Raw genomic sequence first — 15,306 nt, forward strand, 5'->3', positions numbered from 1 at the left:
CTCATTTCTAGTTGACTGGATACGTCAACAAGCAAAATTGCCGCATCTGGAGTGAATACCATTTCATAAGTTTTCATAATTTATTGTTTATTTTTTTAAAATTAAATCCTATATCGCATAAAAATCACGTTTCTGTAATTCAATAAATACTTTTTGAAGACTTTATTAGGTGGTGTTCTAAATTTGCAGTTCGATTTCTTCCTTCGGTTTTCACTAGCTTTCAGAATGATATTCTTACAACACAAAAGAAAAACAAAGCTTCAAACGACTAGGTACGATTATTCAACTGACGATGAATTCTGGGAGCTTCACTTGAAAATGGTGCACTACGATGTCAGTACTCTAACAGTCAGTAAATCGATAAACGAAATTAATTTCCAATTATTGAAATAATAATTCCAAATATTAAGTAAACAGAACGAACACCCCTAGTGTAGTATACCATTCGATTCTGCTCGACGAGATCGGAAAATGTATGTGTGTATGCACATTTTTCAGGGGTTTTTCTCTCCGCTCAGTTTTCTCGAAGAATTAGTTGAATCTATTTTTTTATGATAAAATTTTTATTCCGGCCTTTTTGCGTAAAAGCTTTACGTAGCCATTTTTACATTTTTGTTATAAAAAAATTTTTTTCGCTGTTGGATCTCGTTGTCACCCTTTTTCTAGGGGGAGATGAGTTTCGATTTCCATCCAACAAGGCTCGGTGGTCACTTCGTCCGCGGCTTATCTCATCATCCATTGCTTCATCGTCGGTGTTGTGTGTGATTTCCGTTTTCTTTTCGTTTTCCTTGTTGATCGTAGTCTTGGGCTCGTTGAGAGTTGCTGTAGATGCGCCTTGTTGCACAATGGTTGCAGTTGCTGGTTGGTTGGAGGGTAAGTTGTTAACTGCATCTATGGGGGATACGTTGGATGGTTTCGTTGAAGGGGATGCTTCATTGTTGTTGGTGGCTATCACAGATCTACTGGGGTTGCTTGGGGTTGGTGTGAAGGAAGCACCGTTGTCCTTTGGTGTGGTTGTCTCCTTGTCCAGTTTATCGCATGACTTACCGTAGTGAACAGCTTTTTGGCCATATTGACATGTGTCCATCTGATTGTCATAGGTAACAAGTGATTTGCACGGAATTTTTGTTTCCTGACCGAAAGTTACATAAGAAGGTATAGGCTTCTTCCAGTGTATGCGTAACAAACGTACGCCATTTAGAATACCGGGGGAAAAGTTCTTCCACTTTTCTTTTTCGATAGAGAGAATCTCTCCGTATTGAGACATAGTTTTACGAATATAAGGATCGATTACGCTTGAGGGAAGGTCATGCACAAGCACCTCTATAGCACTATCTTCCATATATACTGGAATGTTGTACTTAATGTTCTCGTGATCCACATAGTACACATTGTTATTGTCTTTTGCGAATTTAATTGCATCCAACTCTTTATAAAACTGGATGTAAACAACATTATTTGTCTCTTTAAGCAAACATTCAAGTTCTCGTACCGAAGGTAGAATTTTGCACTGCCTGATGTCAACAATAATTCTGTATTCTTTCGTAGCGGCGATAGCTTCTGTTCGTTTGGTTCACTCATTTAGAGATCGTTCTATTGTTCACCACACAATACTGTACTTGGTTTCTTCCGTCCCGAACGTAAGCGGTTTTGTTATATCGACTGACTTGGATGAGATGTGAAAGCGAACTGTGAAAGCGAATCTATTATCGCAAAAATAAAAAAAAAAACTGCAATTTCGTAATTTTATGATCGAAGGGTTCTTCGTGTGGCGATTCTACTATTATAATTAATGTCTTTTATTTATACCCGGCTTTAACCTTCCGGTCATTCACCGGGTGACGACTCTACTAATACGATGACTATTGGTACAATAGTCCTACTGTTTTAATTGAGAACTGCATTTATTTCATTTAAGCACAAAGCAAAACGAAGGAAGAAGGAGTTCAACAAATCGGGTCTTCATTTCGTTTTTGGAATATAATAATTCGCGATTACCTTCATTATTTCGACCGGAAATGATGATATTGACGACGCGGTTCGGGAAAAAATGAGTACACATGGTTGAGAGATAGAAGTGGTGTTCTTTCCGCATTAATTCATTTAGATCGATTAGGTGGGATTTAAATAATTAAAACATTTTAAAAAATCCTTACATGGTTCGCTATAGGCGATTATAAGCCAATATATTTGGTTTCTTGTAGTTGTTGTACGGTTAGTGCTGGAGGTGGAATGTTCGTTACTCTAATTGATAATGGTTAGAGTGGCACAAATCAATCTTCAGCATAAACGTACAGCAACTATGAATCTATCCAGACTTCTGCAGGAAGGTAAAGCTTCTATAGCTTTGGTTCAAGAACCATATTTCCAAAGGGGAAACTTCTACGTTGGAAAGTTGTTAAACTCAGTCTTTGTTGCCTTCAACAAGACCGGTATGACTAATCCACGTGAAATGCCTCGAGCATGCATACTTGCAAATAGTGCTCTCGATGTTTCTTTCATATCGGAGCTCACAACTCGGGATATTTGTGCTGTCACAGTTGGTATGACTATTGATGGCATAGACAGGAAATATGTCTATCGTTCGGTTTGTTTACCGCATAACCAACCTTCGCCAAGCGATGACTTCAAAAAGGTTGTATCATGCTGCAGCAAAAGTGATTTACTGCTTATAATCGGCAGTGACATCAATGCTCACCATATCATTTGGGGTAGCACAGATATAAATTTGAGAGGTTCTGATATGATGGAATTTGTGAGCAGTACAAACCTGCACATAGTCAATGCAGGAAATCGTCCAACTTTTGCGAGATCTGGAAGAGAGGAGGTTTTGGACGTAACTCTCTGCTCTTATAGAATTGCGCATGAGTTGGTGAATTGGCTCGTCTCTGATGAGCTCGAACCTTCATTGACTGATCATAAGTACATCTTCTTTGATCATTCAAACGTTAAATTTGATATTATCACATATCGTAATCCCAAATCTACAAACTGGGACCTCTATGAAGAGGGCTTGGCGACTAGATTTTACGGATACCAACCAACAATTAAAACCCCAATTGATTTGGAAAATGTCGTTGACGAGACAAACTCACTCATAGTTGCAGCATATGAAGAGGCTTGTCCACTTCGGATTGTGCGAGCTACTAGAGGAACTCTTTGGTGGAATGGTGAACTTGCTAGACTAAGGAAACTATGCAGAAGAGCTTGGAACCACCGACGCAGAGATGGGTCGGAGGCATTCGTGTCGGCTCGAAGGGCTTACAAAAATGCTCTTCGATCGTCTGAGCGAAGTGGTTGGAAAAGCCTCTTCACAAATGTCTCTAGTCTCAACGAGGCTAGCAGATTAAATAAGTTACTTTCGAAATCTAAGGACTTTAATGTCAGTTTCTTAAGAACTTCAGATGGTGAACACTTGTCTGATGAAGGTGATGTACTTCACTATCTTTTTAACACTTACTTTCCAGGATGTATGGATCCATCACCGACAGCTCTTCCCGAGACTTTTTCAGGTAGTTGCGATTCTTGGGCCCTTGCTCGAAGCGTTGTGACGATTGAATCGGTCAAATGGGCAGTTGAGAGTTTTGCTCCGTACAAGTCTCCTGGAAAGGATGGAATTCTCCCAGTGTTACTGCAGAAGGGGTATGAACATTTCAAACATGCTTTGAAGAAAAAACTTACTTTTAGTCTTGCGACAGGATATATTCCAAGAGCTTGGCAGGAAATAATTGTCAAATTTATTCCCAAAGGCGGTCGCGACACTTATGAGGAAGCGAAGAGTTTCAGGCCTACCAGTTTAAGCTCATTTATTCTTGAAACAGTTGAACGCATAGTAGATCACTATATCAGGAATGTTAGTTTGGGCGTGCATCCGCTGTATGGAATGCAACATGCTTACCAGCGTGGAAAGTCCACTACAACCCTGTTACATGATGTTGTGTACAACATTGAAAAAGCTTCCTCACAAAAGCAATCTTGCTTGGGAGTTTTCCTTGATATTGAAGGTGCCTTTGATAACGTGTCTTTCAATTCAATTCTGGAAGCAGCTTGTGGTCATGGCATACCTTCAAGTATCACAAATTGTAAACACGCAATGCTTAGTAATCAAATTCTTTGTTCATCGCTTCGGCAAGCAGATATTAGAAAGCTGAGTGTCTGTAGGTGTCCTCAAGGTGGTGTACTTTTCTATGGAACCTAGTCGCTTATGGGTTGTTAACGAAACTTAAAAACCTTGGATTTCCGATCTCTGGTTTTGCCGACGATTATCATATATTGATGACCGGTATAAGCATTAACACTTTTTTTGATTTAATGCAGCAAGCCCTGCGATCTGTTGAACAATGCACAGTGGTCCAGGAAGCAAAATTAGCAGGAAACAATTGGTTATGCTCTTATTATTGGCCTCAGAGATTTGAAGTCTTCGGCACATTAGTTCCACTTAATAAACTACGTTTTTCGGCCATAGTGGTTTTAGGGTGGTCCTAAAACAAACTATGAATTAAAAAATTATTTCAAAATCTGGATCCTTCCATAATAATTTAGAATAATCAATTTAAGGCAACTTTGTCAAAGATATTGGTTGTGTATCTTTAACCGTTTTTAAATTAGAACGGTTAACATATCCTTAGTTAGGGTGCTTCCTAAAAAACAGTTTTTATTCAATAACTTTTTCATTTGAATTTTCTCAATAAAGTAATGTTCTAAGAAATTCAGGAGCCTAAAAAGATGCAACTTTTAGTGGAAGAAGATTTGTTTTATACTACCTGGTTCAATAGTTATGCAATATTTTAACAATAAAATACGCCTTTTTTTAAATAACGGTTTCTAAAAATGGCGCAATCCGAAAAAAATATTTTTGATTGCATTTGAAAGCTTGTACTGTTTTATATAATATGAGAAAAAATTGGAAAACAGTTATTTTTCTATCTCATTTAAATCAAAATTTCATGCAAGTATTTTTGTACGTTATCATATAACATCTAGCTTAGTAATATACTAAGGAGTGTTAGAAAAAGGAATTCATAGTGTATTTTCATGACAAATATTTATAATCTATTCTTTGGACATTTGTGGTACGTATAGTAAGATGTACTTATTTAACTGTTTATCTTTCTCATAAAGAAAGGTTTTACAATCACTGTGAAAACTGATTTCTAAACAGAGGTCCGTAAAGCCGAATATCATATACCAATCAAAAGTGTTTGTGTTTGTGACATTTTTGCGCACGCATTTTTTTCGGAGATGGTTTAACTGATTTTTACAAACTCTGTTTCAATGGGGATCTCAGAGAAATCTCCTAATTTTCATTTCATTTACATGCAATTACATGGTGAAAAGCGTCAACAAATCAAGTTCCTAGTGTTTCTTATAAGTGGTAATTCAAAAGAAGGGGATTTTCCGAAACTACTCAGTAAAATTAATTAGAACAATAAGTATATTAACAAGTATCATATTACAATATTAGATGCCGCGTATTTGCTGGAAGGAAAACTTTGTTAGTATTTTTGTTTGTTTTGTTTTCCAGAGAAATGATGGGATCGGAAGTCATTAGAAGCCTTAAGAACAGATCTTCTAAGTTGACCTGTCTGTTGAATTTTCTTGTATTATTTTTCCTAAATCTTCGAATGCATTTGTTTCTCGTTTCTGCTGCTTCTTCTAAGAACATTTCAATTGGAAGAATTGCATATTGTACAATAGCCACTCCATGCACGAGTAATTTGTGTACAGTTGGTGACAAAGCGTACCAACCATATATATTCTTAAAGACACCACATCGATCTCCATTTGCTGTTAATTAGTGATAGTATAACATAAAATCTTTCCAATAAATCTTAATCCAGTCCTTTAATTTTAGCAACTATCTCTCTTCTTTAAAAAAAACCGCCTCGCAACATTACCGCTGTTTTCTCCCCCTGGCCGAGGTTTACTGATTCGTAGACCTTTCTCTTGATTATTTTTCTTTGAAATGTTCCACTTTGGTTTCTCCAAGCACAAACGCAACTCCATAGTGCGAAGCGAATATACGCATGAAGCGGAGAGAGTCCGAATTGGTACTGAATTGCCAAAACTGATGAAACTGACATGAAGACAAAACGCAAAACTAACCTGACGCAACACTTGCTCAGTTCAAATAATCGTGCAGTTTTTTTTTTCAGAGTAAGGTTCATCTGAGCTGTCCGGAAAACTGAACGTGTATGGGCCGCTTTAGGTTTCACACGAACATAACATAATCACACACACTACGATGAATGAACATCATTTGACAGATAACGGTGTTATTGTAAATTTAAGCATCGGTATATGTTAAACAAAAACTTGATTCATCATGGAGTTGTGATGTGATCTTGTAAAACTTAATTCGTTTTTTTCACCGCAGTCAATCTCAAACGAATGAACACGCTTTAACAATTCAGTAGTACTGTCACGTGTTTTTCTCGCGCAAAACGGAACTTTTAACGACTTTTTCGTAGTTGAGCCCATGGTATGAAAGCAGGGTTGATAACCTTGTTAAAATTCACTTTTCCTTACGTTTCGTCTTAGACTCGTCAGTGCAGAGCAGTTCAAATTGAACTGCTTAATCGTCTTCCACTAAAAGTTGCGTCTTTTTAGGCTCCTGAATTTCTTAGAACATTACTTTATTGAGAAAATTCAAATGAAAAAGTTATTGAATAAAAACTGTTTTTTAAGAAGCACCCTAACTAAGGATATGTTAACCGTTCTAATTTAAAAACGGGTAAAGATACATAACCAATATCTTCGACAAAGTTGCCTTAAATTGATTATTCTAAATTTTTGTGGAAGGATGCATTATTCTATCTCATCCAGGATGCATTGTTCTATCTCATCCAGATTTTAAAATAATTTTTTGAACGCATAGTTTGTTATACGGACCGTTCCCTGTTGAATGGTCGTGCTGGTGCTGGTGTCTACTGTCGTGCAATGAGGCTGGAGCAGTCTCATTCACTTGGTAGATACTGTACTGTTTTCCAAGCAGAAATCTACGCGATTTTGTGTGGAATACAATCGGCACTTCAACAGGGAATCTGTGGTAAACGAAATTATGTTTGTTCCGACAGTCAGGCAGCTTTGAAAGCACTCAGTTCGAATGAACGGAATCACGGTCGAATCTAGTGATCGCATGTCGAACTCAAATTGAAGACCTCAGCATTTCAAATGCTGTTAAGTTCCTGTGGGTACCCGGCCATTCTGGTATTACTGGAAATGAATGGGCTGATAAGTTGGCTAGAGATGGTGCAACGAATGATTTCGTTGGTCCTGAACCAGCTTTACCACTTTCAACTAGTTCGATAAAGCACAAGATTCGTTCTTGGGCTGCATCCGAACATGCCAGCTACTGGCGCAGCTTGCAAACTTGCGCTCAGACAAAAGCAATTTCACCAGATTTAAATCTGAGAATGTCAAAGTGTCTACTGCATTTTTCCAAGCATCATTGCAGTATTCTGGTCAGAGCTCTGACTGAACATTGCAGAATCAATTATCACATGGCTACTATTCAACGTGCTGAGTATTATTCGTGTGATTTGTGTGAATGCGATTACGGTACTTCATATCATCTGATATGTAACTGTCCCGCATTGAAGCAACTACGTATCCGGGTTTTTGGTTCTCCATACATGGTTGAGTTTGTGTATGCGGAGCTACAATTAAAGGATATTCTCTCGTTTCTCACCCAATGTGGTAAGGAGCTATAGTCAAAAGGGTTCATCGTTCTTCCTGGAGTGAATGAATCCTTTCTGTATTGACCTTAAAAAGGTTTTAGCAGATTGTTTGGCATCCTTTATAGGGTGTCGAATTTACTTTTGCTCATACATACTGCGAATCGTGTTGCGTTCTTCCGGGAATGCAGAATGGTGTCGCTTTTGTAAAATCTCTAAATCCTCTCTGGGGTTGGAGGTTTTATTAACTGTGCGTTTTGGCACCTGCATATCGTTCAGCATTCTTTCGGGGATGCAGAATGATGTTTTGTGCTGTTTTCCCACCTCACCCACTTCCCGATTCCCTTCCATGTTCTGGAAATTAATGAGAAGCTACGGTAACGCACAAATCTCCAAACAACTAGGGGGACGTTTCATTTGAGCCAATTAGTTCTGATTCCTGATTCCGAGGTTTTAAATTTTGGGTTGGTCACTTCATTGCGACTTATAACGGAAACTAAGGAGTGTATCGGAAATAAGCTATCCACATACACTTGTGTTGTACGCATGTATTTCATGCTCAGATTACAGCATGCTGTGCGTTTGGCTGTCAGCTTTCGTTTGTTTATATGTTTGTGCGGTTGAAATTCTGCGTTTTCAAAATGTCGCGTATTGAAAAGGAAGTGAAAATCAAGGTTCTGGACACATGGCTTAGTGAGAAGAGTATTAATATGCGAAAATTGGCAAAGCGGTTTGAAATTCATCACGCCAGTGTTAAAACCATCATTAATAAGTTTGCGGAACACTATTCTTTGGATGAGCTACCAGGAAAAGGCAGTAAACCCGGTTCTTCCAACTAGAAACTGGACCAGAAAGTGGTATCTCTAAGCATGAAGAACAAATCAATGTAAGTACGTGATTTGGCTAAAAAAGCAGGAACGAGTGTCGGAATGATCCAGCGTACCAAGAGGCGAAATCACCTGAGACCTACAAGAAGTAGAAAATCTCGAAACAAAGTGTACAACAGAAGAAGCGAGCACCAACAAGGGCCCGGAAATTGTATTCGCGTCTTTTGCAGTGTCCGGATGCATGCGTTTTGATGGACGATGAGACTTATGTAAAGGGGGACTCAAAAACCCTTCCAGGTCCACAACACTTTACTATCGTCGTTGAGGAGAATGTGAGAATGTGTCTCCAGAAGAGATTGCTGCCTTTGTATAAGAAACATAGTACACCTCCACTGTTTTGGGTGGATTTAGCTTCGTCTCACTATGCCAAAACCACGCTCAATTGGCTTGTGAAAAAGGGTATAAATTTCGTTGAGAAAATTATCAATCCACCAAATTGCCCTCAGCTTCGACCCATCGAACGTTACTGGGCAATCGTCAAGAGGGTCTTCAAGAAGACTGGTAAGGCAGCTGGGAACATGCAGGAGTTAACAAAAATGGGTCCAGACGCCAAAAAATTCGATGCAGCACTTATCCGGAACTTGATGAAGAGCGTTCGATCAAAAGTTCGAAAATTCGTGAAGGAATAATTTAAATTTCATCCGTTTTTCATTATGCTCAAGTTTAACCTCGTCCAATTAATGATCAATTTTTAGTTTGAATAAAATATCGTTTTTTATCATAATTTTAAAGAAAAACTTGTGGATAGCGTATTTTCGATACACTTCTTAATGTATATTTTCCGGTATAGATAAATTGGGTAGAAACCTAGGGTACTTTTTTTCAATTTCCCTAAAATGTCCGATTTAGCCCCGGTCTCCCTTACAATTTTAATTATTCAGATTGATCTACATATGTTATATATCTATATAAATAAATGAATTCTCGTTCAAGTCCTCGCATCCGTCGATTCGTCCCGAAACTTTCATTTCATTGCGGGATGAATTAAGTCGACTTCATGATATAAGTTTCATTGCTTCGGCATAGAGTTGCTACGATATAATTAGACTATTTCCATGCACATCGCATCTCCGCTGCAACTAAGCTGAAACAGTCGTTGGTAAACATTTCAGAACGTTGGTGAAAACTTAACACCGCCAAAGCCGTTTGCCACTACTGCCATATCATACAAATGACATAATTTAGAATCACCATCGAAACCATATCTTTCCCGTAGGTTTTTTTTCCTTCTTTTCCATAAAACACAAATCCCGGTTACTCAATGATGCCGATTGCCACAGTACAGTTTTGCCACACCACGCCAGTGCCTCGTCTTCCAGAGATATTCCTAGATCTGTCGAGATACGTACGACGGACCTACATGCGATGGGACCTGTACTTACTACGGGGAGAAAACATTCCGTGCTGTATCAATTTTAAATCCCCTTTTAAAGCAAAGTCACGTACAGAGTTTCGAAACCGTACGGAACATCCTCTCGAGCACGACCAGGCCGGACGACCCACCACCGACCGTTTCTGCTCGTTACAGAAGAAGCTCATCGAGTGCCTCGGGATATCGGAAGGAAGAAGGGGAAAGAAGGAGCCGCTTTTAGGGGGGCGAACCTAGGTTCGGCGAGGTACTTTTATTCTGCGCTCAACTGGCAGAGTACCTCCACCATACCATATCATAAAAAGAGGAGGTGTCTATCCATATCTGCACATGTAGGAGACAACTACATACAATAGTGGATGCCATAAAGATTGAACTTTTCGTCCACCGCCGTCGCCGAGTCCTTGCACTCCTTCTTCTTACGGCACTTTACCACATCATCATGGGAGAGAGAGAGAGCATGGGTAGAGAATGTCTAGGCTGCAAAAGTATTGAGTGAAACAGAACGGACGGGTGGTCATAAATATGTTTAGCCGGTAATTCATGATGGAGAAATTTGCTTGGAGGAAAATCCTTTCCTCTTTTTTTTTTGTTCTCTTTCTAGCTTGGCTGAAAACCTGAGAAAAGTTTCCGATTATGTACAGTACGATGGGATTGACTCGATGACGTAGAACCAGTTTCGGGTAGACTCGCTTATGCAGATCTGACTTTGGGAATTATGGGATTACCAGCGGCAGCGTATGTTTCGGATTCTTCGGACAAACTTTTAGCCTGCCAGCCAGCCAGCCAGCTCAATAAGTGCTCTGGCATTTGCGACAACTTCGCTTCATTTGCATTGTATTTAAAGGTGATTTACGGGGTTACGTTTTGCTGGAAATGCTAACGAGTTCAAAATCCCGTGCGAGTATATATCTTCCGAGTGGCCTCCACCATCGAACGAGTTAGATTTATAGCTGTATTTATTGTTGAAATATGAGTAAACTTTCCCGGGGAAATTTATGGATATCAGTTTCAGCTGATTTGCATCAAACAGTGAAGAAAAATTATTACTATTACCACCACCACCAGCACCAGCACCAGTCTTGGGTAATCTCAAAGTCAAATTATTTCGAAACAAAGTACCTACCTGATTCAAGGGTGGTGGCTAGCAGAATCGACGGCAAACAAAGGATAATCAGTTTCAGCTCCATCATCATGGCAGGCATGATGGTAACGAGGTCGGCCTCGGCCGGTCGGTCGTTGAAACTCTCGTTCGTTGGTTTAATTGAAATCTACGCGTCTGACAATTGACGGTCTTGTTTTAGTACCACATTGCACCGCGTCACGCCACACGCGGTTCGGTTTCGGAACTAACGTTTCTTGAAACTCTCAGCTAACTATCCACTTTACTTCCCCACCCCGCACACAACTAGTCCGTACGGCAGTGTCACACGCTTTTCTCTGCTTCGTCAATCTTTATCGGAGCACACTGGTGAAACTTTTCCTTTTCGACTATTATCACATTATTCCACTATCAACCCACGGCTCTATCCGAGCTAGAAAACGGTTTATGTGAGAAAAACTTTCCCGGTTATCTCCGGAACTCCCACCACCTACCGAACCGACACAGTGACAAACCGCCGTGGGAAAATTAGTTCGGACAGCTGGCGGACATACTATCGCGACGGATGGACGACCCACGGTGCCGGTTTCATTATGCCATCGCTAGCACACCGTTCACGGAGTTCTGACCGGCGAGGCGCTCTCAGGGACCCACAGCGTGCATGTGTGTGTGTGTGTGTGTGTAATGTCCTTTGCGGTTAGGCACCAGAGTGGAAAAACTTTTCACTGTCACTTTTGCACCAATCCTACCTCGGATGACCGCCGCTTGCTTCCGGTAGAGGCTAGCAGTATCCTCATTCAGCTAATTTTCATTATACCATTTAAATCAATTGCCATTGTGATCCAGTTTGCACCAGTGCGCAGTGGTCCGGTCAGTGATGTCGGAAAAAAGAGGAAAGTTTTTAATATCTCTATTACCGGAAAAAAGGAATTCCGTTTGAAGAATTTATCCGTCCGTTTTTACGTTTCCCCACACACACACACTCACTCGCGGTTTCTCTGGAATGCTGATGAAACGAGACTCGTTAGAAGTGCACCGTCTACCGGAAACCTGAAACGAAATGAATAAAAAAAAGTACTGAATTAATTGGAGAAATAGTTTGCTTTACAGTCTTGATTGATGTACTTATTATAGAATTATCCGAGTTTTGTTTGTTTGTTTCATCTTTTACTCGTCCTGGCAAAACAGTTTTAATTGATTGAATTTCAGTAATTCATTTAAAGGTAAAAAAATTGTTCATATTTTTTTCAATTTTTTTTAATAATTCACTAATTTTTCAAAGTAACTGTAATTGACTCCCAATTAATGTTATTATTTGATAGAGTTTTTGTCACTTTGATAGCGGCCTTCACCGATGAAATAATGTGAAGATCCAACAGGTAAAGATTTGTCATTCTTTCCTTTATGGATTCAATACAATAAAGCTTGCTTCAGATAGAATTGAAACAAAGACAATTGCCCGTATTTCAGTTATTTATGATTGAATTCAAAATCTTTTTTAATACAAATGTAGCGTTTTCTTCACGGCTCATTAGACGGCGCACACCTTCTTCGTCCATCGTTTTAGCTATCTTATTCCACCAGGTCGTCATCTGATTGATGTCTTTGACAACCTTTCCCTTTGCCTTGAGTCTCCTTTTCATGATTGCCCAGTATTTCTCAATAGGGCGGAACTGGGGGCAGTTGGGTGGGTTAAGGTTTTTCGGAACAAACTGGACCCCTTTCTCTGCATACCATTCTTGAACGACTTTGCTGTAATGACAGCTTGCCAAACCTTGCCAAAATAACACTTTGAAGACACTCTTTTTGGTATAGTTCCGATGTCATTGTCTTATTTGTAACGAAAACTTTCGTTTTTTTGCCACAGCTGCAAATGCCCTGCCAAATCATAAATTTTCTTGCCAATTTGTCGGCAAAAACGAATATAAATTTGGCTGGAACACCCCCCCGAGCCGTTGCCAAGTAAAATTTTTGAACGGGGATTTGCCCCAAGTCAGCTTTGACATAGATTTCATCGTCCATCAGAAGACACCCGTTGAACTTGGTCAGCACCTGGTCATATAGTTTCCGAGCACGAATTTTGACTTTGACCACACTATTCTGTTTTATGGTCCGATTTGGCTGTTTGATAGCTCGATACGACTTGATTCCTTCCCGGAGTCGAGTTCTCTTCACGGTACTATGGGCAGCACCGAACTTTCTGGACAAATCGCGGTCCGACAGATTAGGATTCCTCTTAATCGTCGTCAAAATCTTACCACGCAGTTTCCGGTCGACAGTTCCACTCCGACGATTGGCTTGAGGCTTCCGTTTGATAACGCGCCATACGGTATTTCTGGGCAATTTCAGCTGTTTAGCTAGCCTAGATGCAGACCACAATGGATTTTCCAAATAACTGTGCACTATTTTTTCCCTTCTTTCGGCTTCCATGTTGATTGTTTACAAAGTACAGTCGATATGCGGAATGTCAAAAATCATACGTGAAGCAGACAAAATTTACGACACGTGGGCACCAAGAATCCGTCCACCAGGAGCGCCACAATATGAGCAAAAGTTTGTTCCAATTCTAAATGAAGCAAGCTTTAGGTATAGGTCCAATAAACCAGAAATTTACAACCAAACTTACGCATTGAAACTGTAAACTTCACAAAAGCCTACTAAACATCGTACAAAGATCACAATCCAGCAAAATGGACAATTTTTCATAAGGTTTCTGAAGCAAAATGAAGAATCAGCAGAGGCCTGCATTAAATTCATTTCAAAATGATTTAAATTTCCATAATAAGACTGTCTTATGTTACATTCATTCTCTGAATTTAAGATAAATGTGCGCTTTTATTTTTATCATGAATGTGGCAGTTTTGACAGTTTTCTTTAATTATCGTGGTGTGGTGCCCTCCGTATTGCTTCCGTCCGGCCAACCCATCAACAAGGATTACTATTTGAGTATTATGCGTCATTTGCGCGAAGCTATTCCTAAAAAAAGGTTGGAATTATGGGCTAACAACATTTGGTTTTTGCACCAAGATAATGCACCATCGCATACTGCATTGATTGTTCGTGATTTTTTCTCCAAAAATTCCGTAACCATCGTATTCACCTGATTTAGCTCCGTGTGACTTCTGGCTATTCAGCAAACTCAAACGACCGCTTCGGGGAACCGTTTTGAGTCAATTGAAGGCATCAAACGTGAATCACTACGCGCATTGAAAACTATTTCGGAAATTGACTTTAACAACTGTTTCGAGGATTGAAAAAAAAAAACGTTGGCAGAAGTGTATTGGGGCCGGCAGGGATTACTTTGATGGGGACGAAATAGATTTGGAAGAATGAATAAAGAATTTTGAAATTATGAACAAAGTCTTACTATTTTTTGCCCACAGTAGTACGTACAATTCATCATCCAAACCATTTTTCAAAGTTATGGTGGCGTGATTTTTTTTTAAATAAATGGTGATGATAATGAAGCAATGTGTCTTTCAGAAGACGTACATTTTAATTTTCAGCCTCGAAAATTTGCTTGATATACTGCGTACTTGGCTAACACTGTACTTCTACTACAAAGTATATGTTTGATATTATGACGGTTGCTGCTAGTGAATTACGCTAGAGCCAACCATCAACGAGTTACAAATGATGATTGTAATTTAGGAAGGCACCAACTACTCGGGCGCCAAGCGATGCCTTTCGCAGTAAGCGTGAATTTTTGTTATCTAGTTTATGTTCGTAGCTGTATTACAGACCTAACACGCGCCGGTCAAAAAATTCTGACAAAAATAGAAGTAAATTTTTTTCCAAATTTCGATTTCATTTATCATCGAATTCTCTTTCAAAAGCAGTACAATTCCTCCATTTGAATTATGGATTTCATTTGAACCAAATCTTCATCCAGAAAGTTTCCTTTTTAAATCTAAGACCAGAGAAATAGACATTGGGGACTAAATCTGGCGAATAACGTGCATAAAGTAACGTAACGATAACGCGTGTTTTGATCAGCTGTGAGAAATCGGGCACCCATTTTGAAAACTTTTTTTTTTCATGTTCAAGTGCTCATGTCAAATTGTGAGTACACTTTTTTCATTTTTTTCAATGCAGTGTTTGCTTCAAAAATCAAATCGATTGAACATCATCATAACCACCCTAGCTCCGTCAATGTGGCAGTTGAAAGAGTTGAAATTTTGGGAAAATGTCTTCAGCCCAGGCTTTTTTAAATGTGGTGTAAAAATAGGTTATAGCCTTTTGCTTCCGGGCCTGTAACACAGTATTTGTTTT

General features: G+C 39.3%; 1 protein-coding gene across 2 annotated transcripts in view; it reads right to left on the reverse strand.

Annotated features, from left to right (window-relative positions):
- LOC131438857 (zwei Ig domain protein zig-8) overlaps positions 1–15,306 on the reverse strand; it is a 701,379-nt gene that overhangs the window by 474,705 nt on the left and 211,368 nt on the right. For both annotated transcript variants that reach the window (XM_058609195.1, XM_058609194.1), the window contains exon 2: positions 11,059–12,084. In XM_058609195.1, coding sequence (XP_058465178.1) covers positions 11,059–11,137 — 79 coding nt within the window. In that variant the 5' untranslated portion in view covers positions 11,138–12,084. The remainder of the gene's footprint in view (positions 1–11,058; positions 12,085–15,306) is intronic.

Source organism: Malaya genurostris, chromosome 3 (assembly GCF_030247185.1).
Source record: "Malaya genurostris strain Urasoe2022 chromosome 3, Malgen_1.1, whole genome shotgun sequence".
Lineage (NCBI taxonomy): Eukaryota > Metazoa > Arthropoda > Insecta > Diptera > Culicidae > Malaya > Malaya genurostris.